The sequence below is a fragment of the Anas platyrhynchos genome, chromosome 1, assembly GCF_047663525.1.
Source record: "Anas platyrhynchos isolate ZD024472 breed Pekin duck chromosome 1, IASCAAS_PekinDuck_T2T, whole genome shotgun sequence".
NCBI lineage: Eukaryota > Metazoa > Chordata > Aves > Anseriformes > Anatidae > Anas > Anas platyrhynchos.
The window spans coordinates 70,720,820-70,748,070 of record NC_092587.1 but is presented as its reverse complement, the minus strand read 5'-3'; the positions used below and the strand labels follow the sequence as shown (position 1 = coordinate 70,748,070).

Here is a 27,251-nt window from a genome sequence, read left to right as displayed (position 1 = left end):
GCATTGATGGTAACTAGCAACTATTTCATCCATTTTTCATATTTTTGTGGAGTGCTGATGGGATACCCAAAATCAGGGCTTTCAGTTCCATCACCAGTAATACTACCAAGCATGGTCATAGCCTTAGCACCCCTCTCCACTGCACAGCAATTAGGCAGCAGGCAAAAGACTTAAGTAAAACCGTATGTAGGTCAAGACTAGCAAGATCTATTTATTTCTAATTGCTTACAAATATTTAACACCCCAGCCAGGGATCAAGGCTATATTGTGTTAAAAAAAATAATAAAAAAATTAACAATCCATTATAATACTTTTTCTTTGGGGGGGTGGGGAAGGGAGGGGATGGTGTTATTTGAAGTTAAAATTACTGTTGCCCAGACACCCTGAGTAAGCTCCACAAGAATTAGGAAGGAAATGTGGGTGTTAACTAATGGTGTAAAGGTGCTTTGTAGTTGTCCAGTTGTAAAGAGGAGCAAAATACAGTTCCTAGATTCAATTCCTACTATAACAGATTTGGTGTATGGGCAGGTGTCCAATTAATTTGTACCTCCCATCTATAAAAGCTATAACAATATAATTTGTCTGCAGTTGTAAGGCACTATGTAGTGTAAATGTGCAAGTAGTACTAATAGTAGTTATTCATGGATGCAGCAGTGGCTGTATTCAGTATAGGAAAATTGAGAAGAGTGCTTAGGTCTGAATTTTGACCTAGATTAAGATGAATTGTTTTGAAACAGTAAAGGTTTTCTGAGAAATAAGTGATATATATATTTTTTATAATCTCCTTGATTTTTGCTTGCAAAGCCACTTGCTTCTTGCAGCATGGTCTTTTGAGCTAGCTAACTCATGTCATTGTCAGGGCTCAGCTAGTTTTGTTTGGGATATAGTTTTTGCACATACAAGGAAAAAAAGCAACAGAAGACATTTCTTTCAGCCCCTTTTGGAAGGGAGCAGTAGGAAAGCAATGTCTGCTCTGTGGAAAACAGCCAAGAATTGGTTGAGAAGGAGTCAGGAGTGGATTAGGACTATGACTGGGATCAGATCCAAGCCAACATTTCCCCGTTCCCAATCCCCCTGCCAGCTGTTTCTGTTGCACGAGCTGCTCTGGTAGGAATCCCATGGTCACCTGCCCTCTCCGGCTGTGGTCATGAGAAGAGCAAAGAGAGGGGTCATCTTGGACCCAGGCAAGTTCTTTGCTGCGTGTGGTAACTGCGGTAGTGGGTGCAGTCAGCCAAACAGCGTTGTGCTGTCAGCAGCTCACTGACTCACTGTCACGCTCTGGCCTTCCCTGAATGTGGTGCCCAGATGCAAAAAGCCAGCCTTCATCCTCCCCTGGAAGGAGCACTCTTGCTGGGCTTCTAAGAAGGTTTTTGCAAACAGCATGAAAGGAAGCTGGAGCCGTTCTGCACAGTTCTTGAAAACTCTTGGACATGGCTCATGGAACCAGTGCCTAGAAAACAGTCTGGTCTTTTCATCACCCCTTTGGATGCTTGGTTCTTTGGCTGGTAGCTTTTCTCTTCCAGAATTTAGAACAGTGGCCTCTTCAGCACGCATATCAGTACCATTTATCTAGACTGATCTGCCTCAGGAAAGAGGAGGGCATCCTGCATGAATTCTCCATCCGGGCTGCAAACTGCCTGTGTGCAGCAGGTAGGCTGCTCCTGCATTGTAACATTTTCCATGGCTGATCCCATATAGGGGCAGCTCACAGAGGAAAGAGCACTAAGTCCTAAGGTCTGCTTTTTCTGCAAGCAAACCCCAGATGATGCAGGTGGAAACAGAAAGGAGTGGGATGGCCACTGTGGCTCAAATACTGACTTCAGTTACAAGAAGTGCAGCACAACTGGCCACGTTAAATGACTGTGGCTGCACTTGAAGCTTTATTCTGACGTCAGTTACAACTGTGAGGACTTCAGGAATTGGCCTGCATTGTTCAGGGACTTTTCTGGCTGTTGTTGGGGCAGAGGGTCTTAGACATAGCTGAGTAATTTTGCATAGGAGAGTTACTTAATTTACCAACCTGTATCTGTGAAGAAAAGGTTTGGCTATAGAGTGAGAATATGTTCTTCATGTTACATCCTGCAGAGTGTGGCCTTTCGTCTCCCCTTTCGCACTTAAACTGGCTTAAGTGGGGTTTTTGTACCGGTGACTTCATCTGCCGTCATTAATCAGCAAGCTATCTCAACCCAGCAAGCTAATTTCGAGTCCTGCTTGTGCATTTGATCAGCAAATGCAAACTGTGTGTAATGTCAGCAGGTCAGAGAGGTGATGGAACATGGGATTTTCACTTCAGTTCCAGAAAGGGCCATAGTTGCTTCCAGGAAGCTGAGCCTTGGCACTGGGTGTGGGGAATTGAAAAGATTTATTTCCCTGTATGAGAGCTCAGCACTTGATCATTCTAATCAAGCATTTTCCAATCAATATGTTTCTTACAGGCTTTCCAAAGGCTGCATTAGAAAAGCAATTTTATTTATTTTATGACCCTGGAGCCCTAAGGGATTAGGGTGTGTCAACTTTGCAAGTCTCTGTACAGACAGTGGGAAAAGAAAGGCTGGGTCACGGGGCACAATGCTAGCAGAATCATCATGGAAGAAATCTGTCCCAGTGCTTCACAAGGCTTGTTTCTGTAGCATGTCTGCCTACACAGGGGCCCCAAAGCAGGCACTCGGCACAAAGCATTGCATCTACTTGTGCTCCATCTCCACTACCCTGTTCAACAGGACAGCAGGAGACACGAGCCCATTCCTTTTATTTCAGATTACTATTGAAAAAAGTTGCTTCACCCTCTGTTCCCAGCAGTGTGGGAAGCTTCCCTAAGTCTTGTCATTCTGATTACAGGCAGTTTTATACCTTTTTAAAGGACACGCAAGCCCCACCAGGGTCTCTGTTCTTGCCTGTCACACAAGTCCTCTGTTCCCTATCCAATCGCTTTTTTCCTGAACAAGGTCTGTAAATGCACATTTTCTTCTGCTGCCATCCATCTCCCTTGTACCGGTTTGTACTTGCTTCCCAAATAATTCTCCCCGAGGATTAGCCAGGATTAACCTTTCCCTGTTTTTCTATCTTTGCTTATCTGTGGGCCTCCAAACTACAGCCAGCCTTTTACTGTAGGATGAAGCAATCTCCATGGGCCAGCAGCAGCAACGGGCTACTGAGTCTCCGCTGCATCGTCCACATGTGTGCCAGCTCAAGGACACTTATTTAGGCTCTCACCTGCATGGGGATAGCTAAGCATGCCCCAGATGTCTGTCACCTGCTCCCCAGCTCTGAGGAATTAAAAAAAATTCCCCGGGAAGCAGAGTCCTTCATCTTCCTGTCCTTACCATCCATAGTCCAGGTAGGCCTAAAGGGCTGCTGAACGCCTTCTGGATGGGAGCCTGGCAGCACTGGTAGCAAAGGGAAAGCACTTGCAGTAGAAGATCAAAAAATGCGGCATAAAATTGCACTCTCAGGAGGACCTCAGCACCCAGCTTGTGATTTAACTTGGAACTTCCTCCAGCGTAATCAGCTCTCAGCTGTTGAACTCACTGCTGCAGCCCAACTCGGGGAGCAGCATCTCACAGTTTGTGCTGCCCGGTTCAGAGCAGGGCCCCTGGCTTACATCAAGCATCAGTGCCTCTGAGCACTAGGGGAACCAGGCAGCAGCAAGGACAGCACTGCAGGAATATTGAGCAGGACTCACTCAAAGCTGCTGTGCAGCACTTTTCACTTTCAGTGTGCTTCAGATGTTAAATGGCATGACACCTCTGTGCATTTTGGTACTGTAGCTTTCCAAACAAAGAAATAAGGCAGAAGGACAGGACCTTTAAAAAGTCTTGTTCACAGAGCCTGGGAGAAGGATCTGAATCTAATCATACATCTTTCTTCCAGACCGTGTTGCCTTTGTACAGAAATGAAGAGAAAAACACATACTCATGCCTCTGTCTTGTTTCACATGCACCAGTGTATGCCGAACAACATGTTATGCTTTATGGATATCATGGAAGAATTTATTTAATTAACAACAAAGAGAGCTTCAGTTCCAAAAGAGCTAGTTGGTAGCAGACATTAAATCTTCTGAGCTTTTCCAGAGTTGTTTTCCCAGTAAAGGCTCAAGCACTGTCCTATAGTTGGAGCTAGGCTGCCTGATGCTGCCAGCGTGAGGATGCATCTGTCCTTGGGTGTTCAGAGAGCAGCTGCAGATTTGCATGTGCTGGCTGCTTTGCTGTTTGCCCGACTGTGCTAAGTGGCTTTGGGTGTGGGAGCGAGAACAATTCTATCTGCCCTCCAGAAAGCAGGGATAAAGGAGAGGTCTTTCTTTACCCCCTTCTCGCCTCCTCATCCTGCCTGCCAGACCGCCAGGTGTAGAGGCTGGAGGGCTGAAGCGGAACAAAAAGATACATGAAACTCACTGCGAGTGCTGTTTCCGTCATGCAGGCTGTAGTGTGGCCGTGTCCTCATTTTGAAACTAAAACGTAACAGCAGCTCTCAGTTATACTGTACATGAGACCTTGCACTGGATTTGCGTCTTCAGATTGTTCCAGATGAGTCAAGGTGAAAACAGCCTACAGTACATTGCACTTCACGTTTCAGATGTATCTGCTACGTGTGTTGTACATAGCAACTCATACCATAAAATACATAGCTTCTTTTCCAAATGAAAGGAGTTGCTAAACATGAGTGCATCGCAAGGGTTCAAGGTTGGCCACATCTTTCTAAAAAACGAAGTTGTAACCCCACCAGGAGTCTGTGGCCTGTTGCACATATTGCTGGCTGACACTGCAGTTTTGTGTGCCAAAGGCTGGTCCAGGTGGTCAGAGCACTGCATTCCAGCCTCAAAACCTGACCGTGCTTAAGTTTCCTGAGGGGCTCACTGTAAAAACAGGAGTGAATCCTTTAGAGACCATCAACTTAAACTCCTCTTCAACACACCAGTACATTCTGGTGTGTGTGTGTGTGTGTGTGCGTGCGTGCATAAATGCTTGAACATATGTAAATGATTTTACTGCCTACTCGAAGAAGAAGGTGTAAATTAACCCATCAGCCCCTCTTCTTTGTACTTGTTTTTGCTCTCCAAGAATGTAAAGGAACAGAGATTTCTTCTGCAGTCCAGATGGTTATCAGCCCGTGCCCCTGGAGTGTGAGAATTGATCGCTCTTGGCATTTATAAGCTGGCTGTTGTAACAGGTGTTAGAAGCAGGACTTCAGGTGAGGAACAAGCAACACAAGTAGATCATTTACTAAGACACCAGTAGACTACTAAGTGCTCCAACCTGCAGCATTAGAAAGGGGAGCAGGAATTTAGCTCCCTGTTTAATGCATATGAAGCTATCAGATCATAAGTGCATCTGTAAATCACTGTAGTTTACTATACAGGAGATAGTGTGTGGAAGCTGATAGAAAACAAACTAGAAACTGTGCTGGGATCTCTCAGAGACGGATTTTGACAGTGTACGTGGCTCTTTTTAATCTGCTTTCAGTTGGTGAGTTCAAGAACTTTTCGTTAGTGTTTATTTTTACATAGAGATGGAGACTGAAGTTGGGAACGCTTGCCAGATCTGAACTAGTAGAGCAGTGGCAGAGATGGGAACAGTGCCAGGTTTGACTCCCAAGGCAAAATTCGCCCTCTGCAGTCCGTGCCACACTGGCTACCGAGGGGGCAGGCTGGCAGAGAGGCAGAATCCGCTGTGCCTGATCAGCACCTACTGAAAGCAGCAAAGCCTTCCCGCTGATTTGCACAGTCAGTCCACCAGGCAAAACCGCGACCTCATTTTGAAGCACTCTTTGCTCACTTTATTCTGCTTGGTAAATATCTTTGTTAGTTCAAGACAATGCTGTTAGCTTTCACAGAGAAGAAAACTGGAGAGATAAAAGAGCCCATTTTCCTCCACCGTGGGTATGACAATAAAAGAGAAGATGGAGAGGGGAAAATAAAAAACAGCATCCAAAAAAGAAAAAATAGTATAAGCAGGATTAGTTTTCTTTCATGGAGAGTATAGAAAAGCATTTTCAGGACCTACTGATAGCCATTTATGCTGTGCTGTAAAATCCGTTCAGCTGCAAAGCCAACCCTCTCATGCCCTTGTTTTCACAATACCAACAGCTTCTTTGTAAGAAAGGGCAGAGAAGGTGGCATACAAGTTTAGCAAATGCAGTACTGCACATGAAAGAATTATTTATGAACGACAGTTTCTGAAGCACTTTCGGCAGCGCTGGTGTGCACCCTGAGGAAAGCCTCCCGTGACTGAGCTGATTCAGCCTCGCAAAGCAAATGGGCATGCGCTGGGGACAGGCAACTACAGAGGGGTTTGTGGAGAAACCAACTTCCCGGGAAGGTGACATGGCAGGGAGAGAAGGAAATGAGTGGCAATCTGTCCAGGGAAAAGCAGATAACATATTTTATAGCACTTCATATCTTCAAAACACAATGCAAGCATTGAATTATGGTATCACCCCATGGGTGGAGAGATCTAGCTCCTCCACCCCCTCACTTTAGCACTAGCCAAACTGAATTAGAATGGCTGCATGCCCATTTTCAGTAACCAGAAGTCAGGCAGACCTAGGACATAATGCTTTTTGGCCTTTTTTTTTTTTTTTTTTATGAAGACTCTGTCTCCCCCTCTCACAAGCTACAGAGATGCTGCTGAAACCCAGCAGAGAGCTGAAGGGCACTATGAAGCGTTGTGTCTCCTTTCTGAGTTGCCAGCACTGCACACCTGGCTCTGTAGGCTGTTTGGTGTCTGGCACTGATCAATCGAAACTCTGTTAGACATGGTACTTTGAAATTAATTGAACGAATATAAAAATATACTGTCAACCAGCACATAGGAAGTCAGGATTGATGTTTGTACAGGGAGTGATTTATGTATCATGTTGTTATCAGTAAGGGAGCATGCAGATCATGTGAAGTTATCATACAGCTCTGTTCATTGCAGCCTGATTTTCCCAGCAATGTTTTGTTTCTTGCCTCATCTTGTGAAGTGTGCATCAAAACTCCAGCTAGATTTCCACATTACAGCATTCCTTTGGGCAACTTACTGCTTGCATGGCATGGCAAAGGGGGAAGATAGAGGCAGAAGCCATGCATGAGCATTTCAAACTCTTCTCATATGTTTTATATACCTTTCACAAGTTGTGGTCTGGCTGCATTGCATTTAACTTCTTTCTGTTTTACCTCGCTACAGTCAGTGTACATCCTGCCCAGCAGTAGACTGGAATCTGCAGTGTGTTTTCTGCAGGAATAAGTTTGACATTTTAGATGACAGTTTGTATGTCTCTGCACTCCCTTTGAAAGGAACGAACCTACAGAAAACTCTGACCTCAGCTATCAGATCCCAATTCAATTTGAGGGGAAAGAATTTAAGTCTTTCGTAAATAAGTAAATGCTACTTCTTATGTCTGTGTGGCACTGTGCTACAGGGGTAGTTGGAAGCTGATGGAAACTCTTGCAGCTGCTATGAAGACATCCCTTCCTCAGATCAGCCCTGCCCCTTTTTCAGGCTCGATCTCAGTGCCTGCTCCAGCTCAGATTCAGTTCTGTGTGCAGCTGTGGTGCTGGGACTTTCCAAAGCCTGTCTGGGAATCTGGCATAGCAGCAGAATGCAATTTACTCTTGCTAAAACAGAAAACAGGGTTGCCTATCTGTTAAAGCAGTTAAAAAAAAAAAAAAAAAAAAGCAAAATAAAACAGTAAAACAGTACAAATCTCCCAGATTTCTTTTAGGACTCAGTAAGACGAGGGTAATCAGATTTCATAGAGTGGTGTGCCAGGAAGGAAATTTTTTCCCATGTGCAGCATACAATCAGCCAGGTGCAATATGAGGAAGGGAGGTTCGTCTTCCTCTGAAGCATAAGGTATTAGCCCCTGCCAGAGGCTGTGTACCAGAGATCTGATCAGATATGGCAAATTTGATGTTCCTATGCACAGTGTGAAGCTTTCATTTCTACGCAACACATTGTAACAAGTTAAACAATGAGTCATCTCAGGAGGGGGGAAAAGGAAAGAAAGCTTTTATCTCCCAGTGGATTTGAGATAATCTGTCTACCTAGGTATAAACAGCACTTCACCGTGATGTCTTCTCTCCAGGAGAAGTAGCTGGTTTTAATCTGACTGTAAAACAGATCTTGAATTGTCACACTTACCTCTCTGCCTGGGCCCAATGAAGGTGGCTGGCAAAAGATCTTTGACTTTCATGGTAACTTGATTGGGCCCCGGTGGCTAAACTACGGGCTGTATGTGCTGCATGGGCTGTTTGGGGGAAATGGAGTGCCGGCCTCTCCTTGGAGGTCTGGAAAATCTATGCCTAATGCAACACCCCTGCTACTTTGCAATAAAGTGCCGTACCACCTTCATATGGTCAGAGCTGCACTGGCGGTACATTACTGCTGTACAGGAGGCACAATATGAAGCAGTACTAAAGGTGCCAGAGCCTCAGCACTTACTTCCCTCTCCAGTGTGGGAATAGGAGCTACGAGCCTAACTGCATCTGCGGGAGGGGTGTGCTGGTGTGAAGGCACCTCTCTGAACAATACCCACTTACACATACACTGTTAGAGAGGCTATGTGCAGCAGCCCTTCTTTACAGTCCACACCCATCTACAGGGAAGTACAGCCAGAGGTCTCCTGCATCTGATTGCTCTTTGTTATGCTTGATCTGTTGCTTTATGAGGGGCGTGAAGAGAGGGCACTCCTCTCTTCTAGGAGAGGACACACACCAAGGATGGATGGAGCCAACAGCTTAGCCTCCTGCCAGCTCCACACCTCGGAAGGAGCAGGTTGGGGACAATTCCATCTCACAGTGGGCACTTGGAATTCGGTAATATCCGATAAGCTTTGGGGGATGCTGAGCCAGTTCTTGATTTTCTGAATGTCCAAAACAAACCGCGATGCCTAAGCTAATAAAGTGTTGCACAGTCCAGTGCTTAGTGTAATCCTACATTACCATGGCATCCCTCTCCCACACCTTGCTCAGAGACTTTGCATGTTAGGATGTGGGGAGAAATGGGGTTTCACTGGTGTTTGCCTATATTCCCATGCATTGTCTCAGTTTTGTAACGCAATCATGGTCTCTTCCTGCCGCAGGTTTGCAGCCCGTTTACTGGAGCAGGGATGATGTGGCACAGTGGCTCAGATGGGCAGAGAAGGAGTTTTCCTTGAGGCCGATTGAGAGCAACACTTTTGAGATGAATGGCAAGGCTCTGCTGCTCCTGACCAAAGAGGACTTTCGATACAGGTCTCCTCATTCAGGTGAGGATTTCTTACTGAAGCAATGACTGAAAAGAGAGAAGAAGCTGCAACAGCATCTGGAGAGGGACGGAGGAGGATACAGAGTCATATTTGTTAGGGTGGACTGGGCCAGGGAGGAGAGAAGGGACAGAGCTGCTTGCTTGAATGAGGCAAGGACAAAAAGGAACAATGTGGAAGAGAAATCCAGATACACCTGAGTTATAGGCAAATTTGAATGCAACTCTAAAACCAAAAAATGCAACCTGTTTCTCATTAAAACTCCCTGCAGAACTCCACAGAAAGCAAGCTTCTCTGGCAGCACTTCATGACTTCCAGCTCTTTCCCATAAAGGCTTATCTTTTCATAGACCCAACTACAGCAGTAAGTTAATCAAGTGCTCCAGCCTCTTAAGAAGCCGGTATTAGCATTCTGCCTCACAGTTGGCTTGGCTGATGTGCTGCTAAAAGTGACTGCAAAACTTATCCTTGGGGGACCTTTCCTCTATTTTACAGCCCCTGTGGGCTTTACTTTACTTCACCATATTCGCTCACATGCTGGAGTCTGGCCCAAGGCAGAACACAGGCAGGTGTGTGAATCAATCAGCTTATTGCTCGAATTATGTCTTCATTTATTCACAAAGAAGATTTAGAAATGTGTATGTGGATGGCCTGTATTTATATCCCCTGTGGTCTGTCTGCTCCAGCTTTACAGTCAGAGCAAGCCACTGCCCTCCTTTGTCAGGGATGTTTAACTGAAAAAGAGTTGTGAGCTTTTCTTATGACCATACAAGGTACTCCTGTTAAATAAAAAGGTTTGTAATTCAGTCACTGTAGGTTATCAAAGAACTTGGACCAAATGGTTGCAGAACTGCTGTTATGAGGCTTCCTCATAAGGCTCACTCAGCACAGAAGTACAGCTGGTGCTGCTTGGCTGTGGCTGATAAACAAGCAGTGGCACTAATTCTGCGTCAAGCTGCTTGGTGACTCCCTCAAACACACCCCTGCAGCCATCCTCCTGCAGAATCTGCCTCCCAGACTATAGCTTACATTGATTCTATACAAAGTTTTCAAGGCATGTGCTTTAAATGAAGACTAAATTTATATGGAAGGAGATGCCAAACATACATGTCTATCACCACTATAATACATTAGTGAAAACTGATGCTTGGAAACATCCTCTGTTCAATATTGGTACACCATTTTGAATCATTTCATTATAAAATAACCCTGCCTTAAGACAAAAGGAGTACTGAAAGTGAGTAAGGACAGTAAAGGACAGCTTTGTGTGTATCTTGTTTGCTACTCCTCTTAACATCCCAGTGCCTTGCTGCCTACAAGTTATGCCTCGACTCTTCCCTTTGTGTGCTGTGATGGCACTTGAAATGAGTAGGATTAAAATGTTTGTAGGCTAGAGACAGAGCATTCCCAGAAAGAGCCTCTGGCTTTTAAATATACTCAGTGCAAAAGTTTAAACTCTTGTTTACCTAAATTTGGGTTTAAATGGCCTCTACCCTCTCTTTTTCTCTGCTCTTTTTCTCTTGGTATTCCCTAGTGAAAATAAGCATTTTAGAGGATATCTCAGTAAGTCCCTAAAAATGTGAGTGACTATAGGTAAAGGAAGATTACCTCAACATTTCCCAGAAACAAACTACATGTTACATACGAAGTCGAAAAAAAAATAAAAAATGAAATAATGCTTGCCATAGAGCTTTAAGTTTTTCAGGAGTGTAGGTACATAAAAGCTGTATCCTTTCCACTCATGGTTAAACCAGTAGAACAGCATCCACTCCCCCCAGTGGTCCTAGCAATAAAGTGGGCTCACAGCCCCACAGCTGTTCTGTTTAGTGCTGGTGAGGGAAGGGGAGAGAGCAGAGGAGGGAGAGAGTGAGAAGAGACTTCTCACTTTTGTAGCTAGTACAATTGCATCTTTATAGGGCATAAATATAACTGTTTTATTAGGTAGAAAAAGACTGCCAGCTGTATGAACATCTTCACTAATCTGACAGGCCAAACTGAAAGAGGTACAAATTTGCTACCTTATTGCTTGGAGTGTTACAGCACTAGTTATGATTATGCCACTATTGCATTCAAAGATGCAAATTATGTGGTAAAATCACTTTTTAGACTTTCATGTACTAAACATGGAAAAGGTAACTGGGTTCTTGAGGCTTTGTTTTTAATTAGATATTCAGGTATTACAATCACCTCTTTAAAATGCCCTAAAGTCACTGCTGAGACAGTAAAAGCAGCCAAGATGCTAAAAATAGAGGAAGCTGAACTGTGGAAAGCAGGATAGCTTTAACTATTTCATGCTAAGACACCAAACTTCTCAACAAGTAGAACATTGGCAGTTTATAGAGAAAACAACTGAATGGCACACAGCTTACAGTCTCATAGGAAAAATTACTAACCCCACACACACTTGAGAAAACTCTCCTAGAAAATCCAAGGTTTCCTAGTTGAAACTTCACGGAGTTCCTTTTCAGATAATATGCTTCTGCTGTAACCTATTCGTCTATACTATGAGGTATGACAAACAGAGGAGAGGAGGCAGAATTAAAAGCTGGGTGACTTCCTACGCTGTGTACCTTTTTACTTTGAAATGTGCAACCGGTTACGTTACACAAAACGTGTAAGTACCTAGGTATTTCATGTAGATGTTACTGAAAGGAGGGCATCAGTACCAGATGTAATACTTAAGACACAAAGCACGCAGTTAACACATTGGTCTCCTAGATAACTACAATGAAGTGTTCCTCTGAGGAAGGATATAACAATTCTGGTGACAGGGAATGGGAGGAAGAAGCAAGGAACAGTCTGCTTGCACCCCTAAAAGAAACAAGCATTTGGATCAAGTCATGTCAGCTTGGTGTAGTAGAATTTACTGCAGACACTTTTGTGGAAGAGTGATACAATAGCAACTAGCAGACCCTATTTGCCCATCCAGAGCACCAAGTCCTCTGCATTAAGCTCCTTTGTATGCATCATATCCCTCTTCTAATATTGCCTGGTACAGTGAGCCCTATACAGATTCTAATATCAAGAAATAACTAGTTTTGGGACCCCATTTGGGCTTTCCAGAAGTCCATCCTGGGATGCCAAGAATGATGTACAGAAGTTCCTAAAGCAGCTGTAGCACTCAAGTATCTCCAGAAGTTGTCACCACAGCAAGGGAGTTCAGGATTGTTAAATCTTGTCTTTTCAAGTCTCTGAGTTCACCCCAAAGTATCTGATCTCCTAGATTGGAGTAGCCAGTAGCACACTGCCTCAGCACTTGAGGCAAGTGTTGCATGGAAAGGCTTTACAAAATCTTCTTCCTCCTTGCCTCATGAAGCCTAAATCAGTTAGTAATTAGGGAAAAACACCACATTTGCTCCCAGCGACTCACTGCATAATCATGGGTTCTGTAGTTAAGAATTATGTGTCCTGAGGTGTCTTAGTTAAAAAACTGAGGCTTTGATGAGAGAAGGTGGGACACTGCTTGTAAAGGTTTGGAACTCCTGGACAGGCAATTATGTAGCCTGAAAAGGCCCTGTATTGAGATTATAAGAGACTCTTCTCACACTCCCATTATTCCACAGTCATACACAGAGGTGTGACACGTGGCTTTTCTTTTTCTTTTTTTCCTTTCAGGGACGAATGTTGCAAAACAGTCAACTGCAGGATTTTACTTCAGGCATGTTTGCATCTGAAAATAGCACCCATGAGCCATGAATTCATACATCAGATGGCTAAATGAGTCTTCTCAGCAGTATGTAGGTGTTCATTTCCTTTTTCCTGCTGTTTGTCTTTCAGGCGATGTTCTGTATGAACTCCTTCAGAATATCCTGAAGCAAAGGAAAACTCGTATGCTGTTCTCACCTTTTTTCCACCCTGGGAACTCAATCCATGCTCAGCCAGAGGTCCTATTACACCAGAACCATGATGAAGGTAACTCTGTCTCATTCTTATGGGAGCTATTATTATAGAGGCCACTTGAGTAAGGCTGTGAGGAATGATGTCATTTTCTTGTTCCAAAGTTACTTAAATAGAGCTATTCTCCTCCCTTTGTCTTGATAGCTGTTAACAATCACCTGGTCTAGGGAGTCTACTATCTATTCTCCATTTATTTTCTATTATTCAGTCCTGCATCCAAAGCCTGCTTAAAAGCTATGCCAAATGTAGTTTAAAAAAACATGCCAGAAAGTTTTATTGACCCCATTCATTTCTCCTCATTCTCAGTTGGGTAGAAAAGGTGCATCATGGACTTTTAGTATCCTGTAGGTTCAACTAGATGCAATTGTTCGCAGAGCAGGAGAAAAGGCAACCTCAGAGAGGAACGTCTAACTCAAAGTTACTTCAGATGACAATCTGTCGGCATGCTATTCCTGGCACTGAGCCCATCCTGTTGCTCAGCTTTTGAAATGATTGAACAATTAATTTTGAGAAAAGTTTTTTGTTTTTTTTTTTCCCTGCAGGTTTTCTTTCATTTTTACCATCAGAAGTATTTGTTTAGTTTATTAGTTAGCCTTCTAGTAGTGTCCACACATACCATGCCTGTCATAGGAGGTGAAGAAAGAATAGATACGTGATTGGGGCATTGCAGATTTGGGCTTCCTTTATTCAGTATCAGCAGAGATCAAAATATAAGTATGTTTCCTTTAGTGGAAATTTTAGTTTTTATTTTTCTGGAAATAAACACACCAAAGAACTTCCTGGTTATCTCCAAACCCAGAAAAATATAAAGCTCAAGCTTTTCAAGAGGTCCTTTCAATGAAAGCACCAAATAGATTTCTTTTTTTTTTTAAATAGAAAATTAAATATATGAAAAATTAGTGTTTTTCCTTTTTTTAAATGAGGAGGATTAAAAACCAGAATTGGGCTAGGGTATCTCCCTATTCTCTGCTCAGTGGAGAAAAGATACACAAATTGTCTCAGAATTCAACATGGGATTGCAAAACAAGATTCAGAGGCACTGTCAGACCTGTACAAGGAGCCCATAGCCAGCCTGAGCAAGTCAGAATCAAAGGGCACCAGCAAAACTTTGAGACTAAGCCAAGAGCAGGACAGCAGCAGGTGGGATCAGGACACTCCAAAGCATTTCCACACAGCTGTGTAAATATTTCAGATTAGAAGAGGGTGCTGCAGGTTAGGATGAGATTGAATTGGCAAAGCTGTGCAGGAGAAAGTTGCCTAGTGTTTCAAGATAGGCATTTTGCAGCAGCCGTTATAAAAACCTCTATTTTTTTCCTGAAGTTTGACATTCACCCATAGTTTTCAGTTTTTAAATTTCAAACAGAAATACTAGCTGCCCTCTCAGACACCCATGCATTAAAGATACAGAGCAGCTGAACAAAATTGTTGAGTTTCAAACTAGAAAACCCAGAGGATTTCTGGGATGTTGAGTTGGTCTTTCACATGTCACTTAAAACATAAGCCCTTTGAATTCTTGTCCAACTTCTGACAGAGTACAGGATGCTTAAGAAACCATTCTCATTTCTCCTTCATGATATTCTCCTTTGTGACTACTAATAGTACCACTATATTTTTTGAGAGATATGTACTGTTACTTAAAACTTTCCGTACAATAACAAAAAATAGTTTTTGTTTTGGTACAAGAGGAACTTCAAAACAAACAAAAAAGACCACAGCTTGCCTGCCACATCCTCTGACCAACCAGAAAATCTTTATGCCAAAAATGTATAGGCAGGTGAATTTATTTATGTACTTTGACATTCCCTTTCTTCCTGTTCCACAAAGTCACGTGGGAGAAACTAGCACAATTAAGTTTACCGTTTTCCCTCAAGGGAATGCAACTTAGTTTAAAAAAATAAATAAATAAATGTGAGAGGCAGAGCTAAACCCTGCCTAATTTACAAACTGAGCAGAGGGGTCAGGTGTTTGTTTGGCACAATTATGAGTGGTTAAATTTCAGAGAAGATTTTTTAGAGTCTGTCCTTACTGCAGTGACCTTTTTCATTTTCCTCTTCTGGCTTTCTTGATAGATTATACAATACATTCATGATTCTGCTTCTAAATGCTTCAAGCATTTAATCCATCGTTAATCCAGAATCATCTGAGTCTGGATCAACATTTACATCTAATGTTCTTTTACTAACTCAAGCAAAGTGAGCTTGACTGAAAGCAGTTGACCTTTGAGGATATCTCCAAGGTGCATTGGCATTGGCTTGGAATCTGCCCTCCAGGCTTCAGTTTCTGGCCCTATAGAGGGATGAGCAATGGAGAGTGAATTATCTGCATCGCCAGTGGTCTTTCTGATGCAGCACTGAGTCATTTGATAGGATGCCATACAGGAAGCTTACACTGTCATTCCCTGCACTTCTTTTATGGGTAAGCACAGAGTGCCAGTCTTTGGGACTGCCACTGCAGTGACTGCTCACATCCACAGTGAGTGCAGCCCCACCCATCCCTGTGTGGATCGGATAGGTCAGCAATTTTCCTGAGCAACGATTTCCCTTTCACAGATTTCCCTTCAAGAAAAGACTGTTGGTTGCTCAGAATGAAGAGCCAGACTGAGGAATTAATCTATTCCTGCAGGAAATGATACACCATATGTGCTCGACTCACAGTCATCAGATGTGTGAAGGAATTAATGTGATGAGGATTTTATTCTGTTCAGGGCCATTTGTGGCAATGGAACTGCTTGGAGCTGAGTTTGAGTTTGGGTTGTTTTGTGGTAAAACACTTTCTCTTGTCCTATCCTGGCTCAGGATCACCATGGTTTGGAATTGGAGAGAGAGGTCTGCTTCTGTCTGGAGTTTGTCAGAGCCAACTAATGTTTGCAAAGAGCTCAGTGGAAAGCACAGCAAGACAATCCTTTCTGTTTTCAAGATAGCTGCTCCCCACAGACACGTCACTTCAAATAAGTAGGACAAACAGTACAGTATTCTGGTATACACTTACAGGCCAGGAATGAGCAGCGTGTATTTAAAAGTACAGTGACAGGAGTGGATAGTCTGCAGAAGATAGGACACTGATCACAACTTGGGGGGGAAGGGTATGAATACTTTCTGCTTTCTTTCAGTTGTGGCAAAGACTTTAAGAAATGACTGTCAAAGAGGTAGGTGCAGTTGTAGATTAATTCCTTTTCTTTGATCTTCACATCATTTTGGTTATAACATACTAGCTTGCCACTTTGTATTTAAAGCTGTTTGTGTTTAATCGAGAACAATACATGTCTCTGGAGTTTCTTTTCCTCCAGGTATTTCATTGTGAGTTTCTTAAATAGCTCTACAGATGTATTTTTCTTGTCTGGGACCTCAAGCATATGAAATAAGTGTTCTGAAGCCATGAAATTTTAGGTTTTCCTGGAGCCTTCAGTGTCCTTGTTTAGATGAGCAGTCTGTTGAGTAGGGGTAAAAGAGTTAATAGGAAAGCTGGTACTGTGTCAATGCCTGGCACCGCATTTTCTCAGAACTAGAGCTTTTCCTGTCCATACCTTTCTCTAGGTACATGTTGGTCCTGCTCCTGCTGCCTGCCTGGGTTCCTGGATGGCAGGAGCCCCTGGATTTCCTGCACACCTCTACAGGGTCTTCAACGGGTATCACTGCCTTGGCAAGAAAGCAAGAGAATCGTTTTTTACAGAGGATCAGAGCAAATGTAGTGAACAAACAGGCAGCCACAAATATGCAGCTACTTGTTTCAATTGTTGACATGTACCCAGCAGTTTCCTTCTGTTATCATCCAAGGCTTTCAACAAACAGCATTGAAATTTGATCTTTGTTTTTCAGATAAAAACCTGTTAGTCAGTGCTCCCTGGTGGTATTTTCCTCTCTGTCAGTAATTTCCCCAGTCAAAATTGATGGCCTTAGCTAAGCTGAAAGTGTGCACTGTTCATGCCAAACATTTCATTTTGTGAGGGGATTATTAGTGTCTAAAGACAGTGATCCAGATACATGATTTATCCCCCCCTAACTGTTAGGAATCACAGCCAAGGAAGTATGGCCATGCAAAAGTGACACTGGAAGTCGTCCTGCTGAAGAAATATAAGAGCTTATGTGGGACAAGGCAGCACAAGCTAACTCCAGCAAGTTGAAAATATCCATATGAAGTTGTTAACACTTTTAAAATCAAGGCAGGGATACAATTTAGCTAGCATTTCATGAAGAGCGGCCTACCAGTGAGTTTTCTTGGATAACCCAGTCCATATTTCACACTAAGATTCTGTGCCCTGACCCAAATCTCTAGCATCCCAAGCTTATCACTCAGTATTTTTCAGGAGACATTTTTCTTTTTTTATCTCTGTCCTCTACCTTGCAGTGCTCATTGTACAGTAACAGGAACCACACATAGAGATGTGAATGACAGGATGAAAGTTCCAAAGCAGTTGTACAGAAATACAGTTAGTGTAGCTAGATCAGCTCTTACTTTCTTCACAAGTGTTCCAGTCAGCTACTCAAAATGGGATTTCTCTTAACACATTTCCCCAGGAGCTACTCATATGTGGTGGTGGATGGAGATTGTTTTTGTGGTACTGATTTTGTTCAGTATAGTAACAACTATCTACATTTACATGGTATTTTTCAGTGGATCTGTAAGTCACACACAAAAAAAAACAAAAACATTTTCCAGCTAATAGCAGTACCCAGTAAATCCAGCTAGTAGTTTAACAGTTAGATCCTATAGCTTGATCATGATATAAACTCTATTTTTTTTTTGTTTGTCTCCACAGATAACTTTGTCCAGAGACCTTCAAGACCATCCACAGAAACAGTCCACCACAGTACCCCAACCATTGAACTGTTGCATCGTTCTAGATCACCCATCACCAACAACCACCGTCCATCACCAGACCCCGATCAGTGGCCACTGAAGTCCCCTATGGACAACACTATCCGTCACCTCTCCCCAGCTGACAGAATGCCAGGGTCAAGGCATCAGCAAGAGAACAACCACCAGGAGTCCTATCCTCTCTCAGTGTCCCCAGTAGAAAACAACCACTGCCCGCCTCCTCCTGAGGTGCTCCAGAAGCCTTCCAGCCCTCGCCAGGAGAACACCAGGGTCATCCAGCTGATGCCCAGCCCTATCATGCATCCTTTGATACTGAACCCCAGGCACTCCGATTTCAAACCTCCAAGGTTGTCTGAGGATGGGCTGCACAGGGAGGTAAAGCCAATCAACTTGTCCCACCGAGAAGAGTTAGCTTACATGAACCACATCATGGTGTCTGTATCCCCTCCTGAGGACCATGCAATGCCAATAGGAAGAATAGCGGGTAAGTGACATTTTCTAGGCTACACCAAAGTTGACACTCTTCATTCATAACTTAAGATACTGTGTGTTAATAGCTTCTCATTTCCTTTTGCCACTCTGCGACCTCCCTCAGAAATTACTGGCATTCTTCAAGTTTCACCACATCTGTGGTTTAGGCAGTTAAGTATGATTAAACCAGTTTCATGGCAGGTAAGCAAAGATGCAGTGACATGCTTGTGACCATGGAATGCATGATTAGTAACAGTGAAACACTTGTGTCCTGACACTTAATGCTTCTTTACCCACTAGCAATCCATTTATTTCCCAAGATACCTATCTCCAAAGGCTTGTCCTACAAAGAGTTTTTCAAGAGTTGCATTCACACTAGTGTTGAGCCCTATGGAAAGGCAAACACCTTCTGTCGGTTGCCTTTGAGACAATACAGTGTCAAGCCTGCTATGATAGAGATGGTGGGACTAATGAAAGCTCACCTCAGAGTCCTACCTTGTAGGCTTTCCTGTGCTTCTTACGCTAGGATTGTCCCTTTTTACGGAAACAAGGTTGCCTTTGTCCCACGCAAACCACAGTCATTGTCTCACTTTTGTTATCGTAAATAACTGACATCACAACAGCTGAATCAGGAAGCTGAGGTTACAGATATTTTTTTTTTGTACTTGAAAGGGAACTGTAAATAGACAGGGAGAGAGGGAAGGGGAATCCAACCACTTCAGAAATATGCTGAATGCCCCAATAACTAGTTTCTTTTGAGAGATGTAAATACATACCACACCCAAAAATGTTCCATGCATTTATGTCAGCAGCAAGCTGAAGTGATACCCAGTTCCTGTGGGGTATTACGTGTGTCCACAGAGGTACATCTTAAAATACCTTGTTCATTTCTGTACTTATATGCCTTAAAATTGTTCCAGATGCAATGCTGCCTCAGTTTCAATGAGGTAAATTTTCTATTTTTTACAGACTTATCACATTATATCAAAAGGTACATATCTCACCAGCTAGTCACACAACAAGCACAAAAAGGATCATGATCCTTTCACCTAAGAGATAAGTTATGGAAATTAATCTTTTGTCATTCTTGCTTGGCTGACATTTGTCTCTCTCCTTTTGATTTTTATTACCTATACTAATCTCAGCAAGTTAAGAAGTATACTTGATGTTAATGGCAAAGAAGATACCCTACAGGTTTCATTACTGAAGATTTCCTTTCCTTGAAATAATATTGGAAGATCAGGAGGATTATTTGTTTGGTTTCTTTTTTTTAGAAGGAAACATCCTCTAACAATGAAGCCTAGACTAGAAAGAATATGTTTGTTTTATTGTTGTTTTTAATTTTCAAATTTAAACCCCAGAGTTTTCTTGCATAATTGGGAACCTTTGGTTTCAGTGTACATTGTGCGCTGGTTGCAATGTCACCAGCCCTGTAACTAGTACTCGCACATCCACTCCAATGCTGTGTTGCTTGCAGGGCAACAGTGCCTAATACCATGGATATTTGGGCCTAACATGGTTGCTTAGCAAATATGTATGGTAGTTTAAAGTGTTACACACAGCCTGAGCTGCTTTCATGTGCAGTTTAGTGGCTTTGCTCAGACAAACCAGTAGCATGTCTTAAATAGCTGGTGAAGTATTTCATACCAAAAGACCTGATGCCTACTTGAGCGTTCATTTCCGATGAGGACAGTACTTTATGGCCAGAGGTAGGGGGGTTACTTATCTGGCACCTGCTAACACCTTAGATTTCTACTGATAAATTTATGTTCTTCCATTGCTACTCCGTGCCCAATTAAATTGTAAACACCAACAAGCCTCAGCTCCTGTGAATACACAAGCTAGTGCTATTCTGGTTGGCTTCTCTTGGATTCTGAACTGTAGCTGGATCCTATAAAAGGCTCACAGCCTATTTAAAGCTGGCCGAACCTAAATTACTACCAAAAATGTAACAGCTCGTTTTTCATACCTGAAGTCAACTTCATCTGTGCTGTTCAATTCAATAGCAGCACCCTTAGGTCCTCTGGAAAGAAAGCACACACCTTTCTACCTGCTTCCTGCCACCTCATAGCCTTCAATTTAGAGGTCTTGACATTAAATGATTTCATTGTATGAACATTTCTTTTGTATGTCAACATAAATCTTTTTTCAAGTTAGTGTCCTTATCTTTACTGACACTGCTATAGATAACATGGAGGCTTTTGATGAACCATGACTTGCCACTTCGATTTAAGAGAAACCATGAGCATTTCAACACTTGGCTCTTACATTGTGAAGATACATCAATACAGTTGTATTGATGAAAAGAGCTTTTTAGAAATTACTGACATTATTTCCATGTTATGGATGAGGAAGACTGATAGGTAGAGTAATGAAAACACTTACCAATAGTCCAGTTGCAGAGCTAAGTACTTATTTACTTACACGGGTGAGAAGGGAGCCTGGACTTTCTATTGGCTTAACCATTTGCATGCAGGTGATTGTCATGGGAGACAGTGATGAGAAGGAGCTACCAGGGAAGCCCCATGGGCTGTTGACTAAAACATTGAGCTGAGCTCCAAAACATGTTCTATTCCAAGATCAGATATTTTAAAACATAGAAGGAATTCTTCCTGGACTTAAGATACCTCACAGCCTCATAAAACTGTTTACTTGTAGATAGAGTCTGTTTTTAAATGCAGTATGCAATTATTTGGTGCTGAGGAAGAAAGCAATGTTTTTGCTTGGTGCTATCCATGAATACTCTGAGAAAGTCAATCAATAAAGCTCCAGACTTCCTGTCAGACAAAATAATGACCTCTACAAACAGGTTGGTTAATCTTTCCTACCTTTTTATGTAATATAATTTCTCAAAATATTAATTTTACCAGTAAAGTACTTTCTCTTTTACAGCAAAGAATTTAAAATTGAAGGCCTTATTTTCTTTTGCTCGATGGCCATTTTACACTTTCCTAGCAAATAAGAGATATAAAGTATTTTTTTTTGTTACTCATTAAGGTCCCATTTATTATTCATTTGTGGCTAGAGTTGATTTTAAAAACCACGTTTAGCTGTCTTACTAACACAATATACACAAGTCCTTTCTGTAACTTCGACAGAACTAGAGGATATTTGATTGGGATAATCCAAAGTCAGACTTGTTTCCCCTGTAAACTCACTAGCTAAGATTTAAGCTAACTCGCTCAGGCATCAATAGTCATGTAGTTATGACATCATTCAAAAATAGTACAAGTACCTAAGAGAGGAAGTTTAGCAAAACTGTGTAACAGACAATTTTCCCACTGGAACTTCTAACTGAAAGCAACAACAGTGTTGGTAGACAGCCCCTAACTTGAACTCTAGCAAGCAGGCTCTCTATCTGGTGACTAAAAAAAAAACCACAGTATATCTTGGTTACCCCAAAATCATCTCAAAGAATTCTACCCCGTGGAAAAACACCTCTCTCTCTCTCTTTTTTTTTTTTTTTAACTCAGTTGCAGTTTTGATCAAGATTGGTGCTTGAAATTAGCTTTTCTGCAGAATGGAAATTCCACTCCCTATACACCTCTAACCGGGAGGGTTTTGCTATCAAACATTTTAGGACTTTGATATCTCATAAAAGGTACTTCCCCAAGGTACAAGGATAGGCAAGGGTTGTTGCGTTGGCAGGCTTTCTGAGCGCAGCATGACTGAGGCACGCACAGCATCCGTAGTAGAACCATAGCCACCAGAAACTGTCCTTGCAGCCATGCTGAAGTTCTGCTCCTATTACTTTTCTTGGAAGCTCTGTTGTTGACTCCAACCAGGGCTGATTTTAACCACAAAACTATGTGTAGGTGTCAAAAATGTCCATTTTCTAATAGCAAGGTCCACTTTAGCTTACAAGCACAAAGGAAAATGGGTGCTTGGCATAGTCGATCTAACCATAAACCTGTTAGTTACCTAAAGGAAAACACGGGTGTCCCTGCAAGAGGCAGTTAAAGGATTATCCAGCTACAATAGGGTTGGTTTAATCCTAACTTTTATCACATAGAGGTTGTCTTAGGAACATGAGAATTTAATGATACGTTGCAAATTACCTCACTTTTGATTCAGTCACTTAAAACTCACTGATACAATTTTAAATTTTATTTTATTTTATTTTTGTGAGGGGAAATGCATTGCCAAGCGGGTTTCTGAGATTTCCAGCTTCCAGTATGTTTCTGTACCAGCTCTCTGGGACTGAACAGCTCTTTCATGAATCCAAGCAACCACTGGCAGTGGAAATTTGGGAACACACATTGTGCTACTCCTTTGCTCTGGCACTGCCATTCATCCAGTACAGGTAATAACTGAATGACTGTGCAGGTAGGAAAGGCAAGGTTCCAGAGAGCAATGGTAGGTGTGGCTGGATTTGTCCCAAGAGCTCCATGTCCTGTTGGAGTTGGAACCCAATGAAACCCATGAAGCTCTGGGTTCTCCCTGTGCATGCCTAAGCCAATTTGTGCAAGCGGCTTGGAAGGACAAGCATAGCTATAGAGCCCCACCCTGCATAATACTTTTGATTTTGTTCCACTCTCAGGAGGGAAAAAAAATCCAAAGGCAGGTGAGTCTCTTGTGCCTGCTGTTGTCTATTAGTATGCAGTTCTTATCAGCTGGGTTACCTTAGCAACTAGGCTGTATTTAGCTTTATGAGCTGCCAGATTTGTTTCTTCCCCATTAGCAATGTGAGGAAAAGCCAGGTAATGCTTAAAGTGTATGGAGGTACATTGCCTACTCCTGTGTTGGTTTGGCCCCTAAAACTATTGACTGCTGTCGGAATGAAGACAGGCAAGATTCTTACCCCACCAAAATCATGAAAGAGATCGCCCTCCAGCTCTGCTTCTGACTTGCTGTCCATCTCAGTCCCTCGGTGTGCCACAAGCCCAGAGAGTATAGGGACATAGCATGAAACCCACAGGTTTGTATAAGCGACCTCTCAATATAAATAATTTGATTGCCAAAACTGAAAATGCAGTCCCCTGCCTGTTGAGAGCACATCAGCCATGAATGACTCACGTTCTGCTGAAATCTACAAAACAGTGCTTATAATGGGCGTAGGCTATGTGCTGGCTCTGAGCATGGGGACGTCTTTCACCCCAAAGCTCTGTAAAGACAGTAGTTTTGCAGAGCTGCATGTGGAGAAAGGTTGGAGGAGGAATAAGATCAAGGATTCTCCTCTACCTTTGTTTGAAAAACTTAATCACTTCTTAAAAACTTGTGTAGGAGGGGAAAAGACAAGAGGAGTAACTGAGTGAATCTTTTACAAACATAGTGCTTAAAAAAGCTGTGAATCAACTGATACTTATTTTTTTTATTTTGGAGTTGAGCTGGAAAACTTCTTTTGAAGAAGGATAAGAAAAACAAATTCATCTGGTTGAGCTACTAGATTCATAACACTAAACACTTAGAGTTTATACATTCTAAGTCACTGCACTTCAAAATACTGCAACTTGGTGATTCCTCCTCAATTTACCCACTAGAACTGGAGTCCCAGCATCTGCAGTTACTCTAGATTTGTCAGTGTGAGATTTACAACCATGTGAAGTTGTAGGATGATCTTTTTTTAACTGGTATCTCAGCAAAATCCTTTGTACAAATGCAGTTACACCACATCAATTTATTTTCCTTCCTGTACAAAACAGCTATAGAAGCACGGTTGCTATACAATGGCTTATGTTGGGTAGTAGGGAAGGAGGGTGGGAAAGGAGACAAAGAGCAGTTATGCCTGTACAGTAATGGTGGTAAGAAACAAAAACTAAGCATAAAGTAAGAATTAAAAGTTTTGCAGAATCTAATACTATTAGCCTTCACATAAGGGATGCAGCTTCCTGTTCCCTTTGCAGTACAGTAGTATCTATGGGTTCTATTGTGCTGATGTCCCTGCCCCAAAGAATTTACTGTCCAAACAGAGAAGGTAAATATGAAGAAAGGAAGGGCACAGAAAGGTGAAAGGTGTTTTCAAGAGTTCCAGCACTGATCAGAAACAGGAGGGAAGAGAGAACTATACTGTATAGCAGAAAAAATGAATCAGTAAACACCGTCTGACTAGTCCCACACTCAGAATTGTAGGTTAAATTTAATTCCAGATTATAATAACTAGTAACACCTTCTGTTATGCTACAGTGCCTCACATTTGGAGGTTCCAGTTTATTTAAAAAAATATTACCCAACTTAAAAAGTGAAACAAGTAAGACCCTGCAGTCTGATAGTCCTGCTTTTATTTTTTGCTATACCTCTCATCATAAGAGCAACCTGAGCTAGCCATAAACTCAATACACCAGGTACATACCTTACTGAGCTATCTGCTCCTGCTTTTGTCTATTGCCTATTACATATGTGATAATAGGCACTTCTACATCAATGTTGCAGTTGTATCTTCTATGTAAAAGCAGAACCTGCCCAAAAGTGTGCCTATCTACTACTAGGAAGTAATTTGGGTTCTTGAACCTAATTTGGCCTTTCTGGTCTTTTTTTTTCTTGCACTATGGATTGCCTACAGGTGTAAGTCAGTGAGCACAACAGGTATTAGTACTAAAGGCTTGAACCTAATTCCTTCTTACAGTCATTCAGTGGTTGGTAAGTGACTTTAGTCCAGAGTGACAATATTGCTTTGTAAGTAGAAAACTTCTAGAAGACAGTCGCTTGCTGTGGACAGACATATCCACAGAGACCTACCGTAGCACTTGATACTGGAAAGAAAGCCAGGTTCCCTGTGTGTATGAGCCCTCAAGCTTACTCTGTAGACAGGGATGTGCATCAGTGTTTGATTCGTTACTGTCCCCCTTGCAGAGCTGCATCACGAGTTTCACTGTGGTGAATTCATATCTGAAAATGATAGCTCTCTCCTCCTTTGCAGAGGATGAGGACTGATAAGCCAAGCTGCAGAGGCTTAGCTTTTGTTGTATGCCTCCCTAGAGGTATGCTGTTTTCTTTAAGAAAGCACATATCATTGCTAGTGCTGTATAGGAGTCTACTTACACACGCCAAGACTATCTTCATCCCCCATGAGACATGATCCCAGCCATGGCTAACAACATGATACTGACTGGTGAGCTTTTGTGAAGCATGGCTGGGGAGCAGCTGTGACAAGACTCACCTCCAGTCTTAGGGTTGTAAGAGTTGGTGGTTCAGTGCTTGCTTTCCAAGTAGCTGACCTCCTTTGTATTAGGGCAACAGATCAGAGCCTTGAAAGAACCTGGAATTCTTGATGTAGGTATGTCCTGTCACTCCCATTTGGATTGACAATGATAATATTTCTGGCCTTGTTAAATCACCTGTCCTTGCAGTCATGTACAGTTAGATCTGCAGTATATGCCACATCCATTTTAAGCCCTTAGTGGAAATCCAGACTACTATAAAAAGACTGAAGTATGGATGACAATTAAGTTCATAGAGTTCATTTTCATAGGAGAAGTTTTCATTATAACCTTGAGAGTCATCTTAACGTGGCATTAACAATTAGTTTCAACATGAAAGTGTGCCTTCCCTGCCAGTTTAACTAATGACACTCAAGCAATAGCTGAATGGCAATAACTTGGATAGATAGTTTCAGATTTTCTGTGAGGTGTCTTGCTTTACAGCTGCCTCCATGCTGCACAGTTACAGGAGCAGAAATTGCAGCCAGGGCTTGTTCTGGTCTACTCAGAAGCTAGGATTGACCAAGCTATAGGAATGCTCAGCCATTTAATTTAATCTTTATCATTCTCATTACTGTACTGTAGTATCTACGTGTCATGGCTAGACAGATGTGATAAGTGGGTAAAGACTACCCTCAGCTTTCATTGAGTTCAGCAGGATGTTAAACACTTTTTTATTGAAAACATTACCTTTATTTTCCCTGTATATTTCACACTTTCTTCAGGCTGGAGTTATGTCTGAATAGAGTTGTAATCTGAATTACTGAACTAGAAATCTGAACTAGAATCTGAACTAGTCTCTGACCCATCCATTACATATTCTTTGTGATTCGAGTGCTCTTTTCCACAGTCGCATGAGGGATATGAACCTTTTGGAGCCTCCTACCCCTCACACATTTTTACTGCCAAAGACAGAGCTTGGCCTCATCTTTCTGTGTTACTTCTGCAACTGTTCACGGCATGACAGTCTCAGGTTCCTGTTCTCCTTCTGCCTGGTCTCCCACTCAGCATTTGGGTACAAGACAGAAGCAACATACAACCGTTTTATTGTGTGATCTGGCAACCTCTTTCTCCAGCCCCAGCTTGAATTTACAGAGCTGAACAAACAGTTGTCTGTCAGGTTTCTTCACATAGAAACATTGGCTTTACTATACCAGTTTACTATTCTGCTTCTAACAGCAGACACCATTCATAGAAAGAAAACCCTTTTTCCCTCGGTAACCTGGACACAGATTACCAGATAGCGATGAGCAGGACAGCTTCATCTCAGTATCAATGCTTATCCTATCCCAGTGCTCAGAGCCATTTAACCCCTTAGTCATGAAATTCATTTACTACTTTTTTGTAGTTTTGTCTTCTAAAATACATGTAATTAAATAGATATTGAGGATGGATTGTTCAGAACTGTCTCAGCACAGCAGTAATCCTACTGTAGCATTTCTGTCTTTCTGTCTTTGCTGTCTTTAGCCACAGAAAAGGCTTTCAGCAAATATAAAGAAGATCTGATATGGTCCAGCCATATGTCTTCCCTCTCCTCACCAGCTTTATTTTTCCTTCCTCTCCATTTGTGTGATTAAAGAAAGCTAATAAAGTAGTTATCACCATACTCATGAAATGACTTACAGTATCAGCCAGTCTGGTGAGCATGATGTACCAGCTTGATAGCCTGAAGGTATTCTTGGCATGTCCAGAAAGCTCTGCCTGATGCACA

At 42.3% G+C, this 27,251-nt stretch overlaps 1 protein-coding gene across 3 annotated transcripts in view; it reads left to right on the top strand.

Moving 5' to 3' along the window:
* The window catches only part of ETV6 (ETS variant transcription factor 6), a 144,017-nt gene that overhangs the window by 97,951 nt on the left and 18,815 nt on the right, over positions 1–27,251 (top strand). For all 3 annotated transcript variants that reach the window (XM_038181037.2, XM_072041016.1, XM_072041014.1), the window contains 3 exons: positions 9,061–9,225; positions 12,999–13,133; positions 17,875–18,417. In XM_038181037.2, coding sequence (XP_038036965.1) covers positions 9,061–9,225; positions 12,999–13,133; positions 17,875–18,417 — 843 coding nt within the window. The remainder of the gene's footprint in view (positions 1–9,060; positions 9,226–12,998; positions 13,134–17,874; positions 18,418–27,251) is intronic.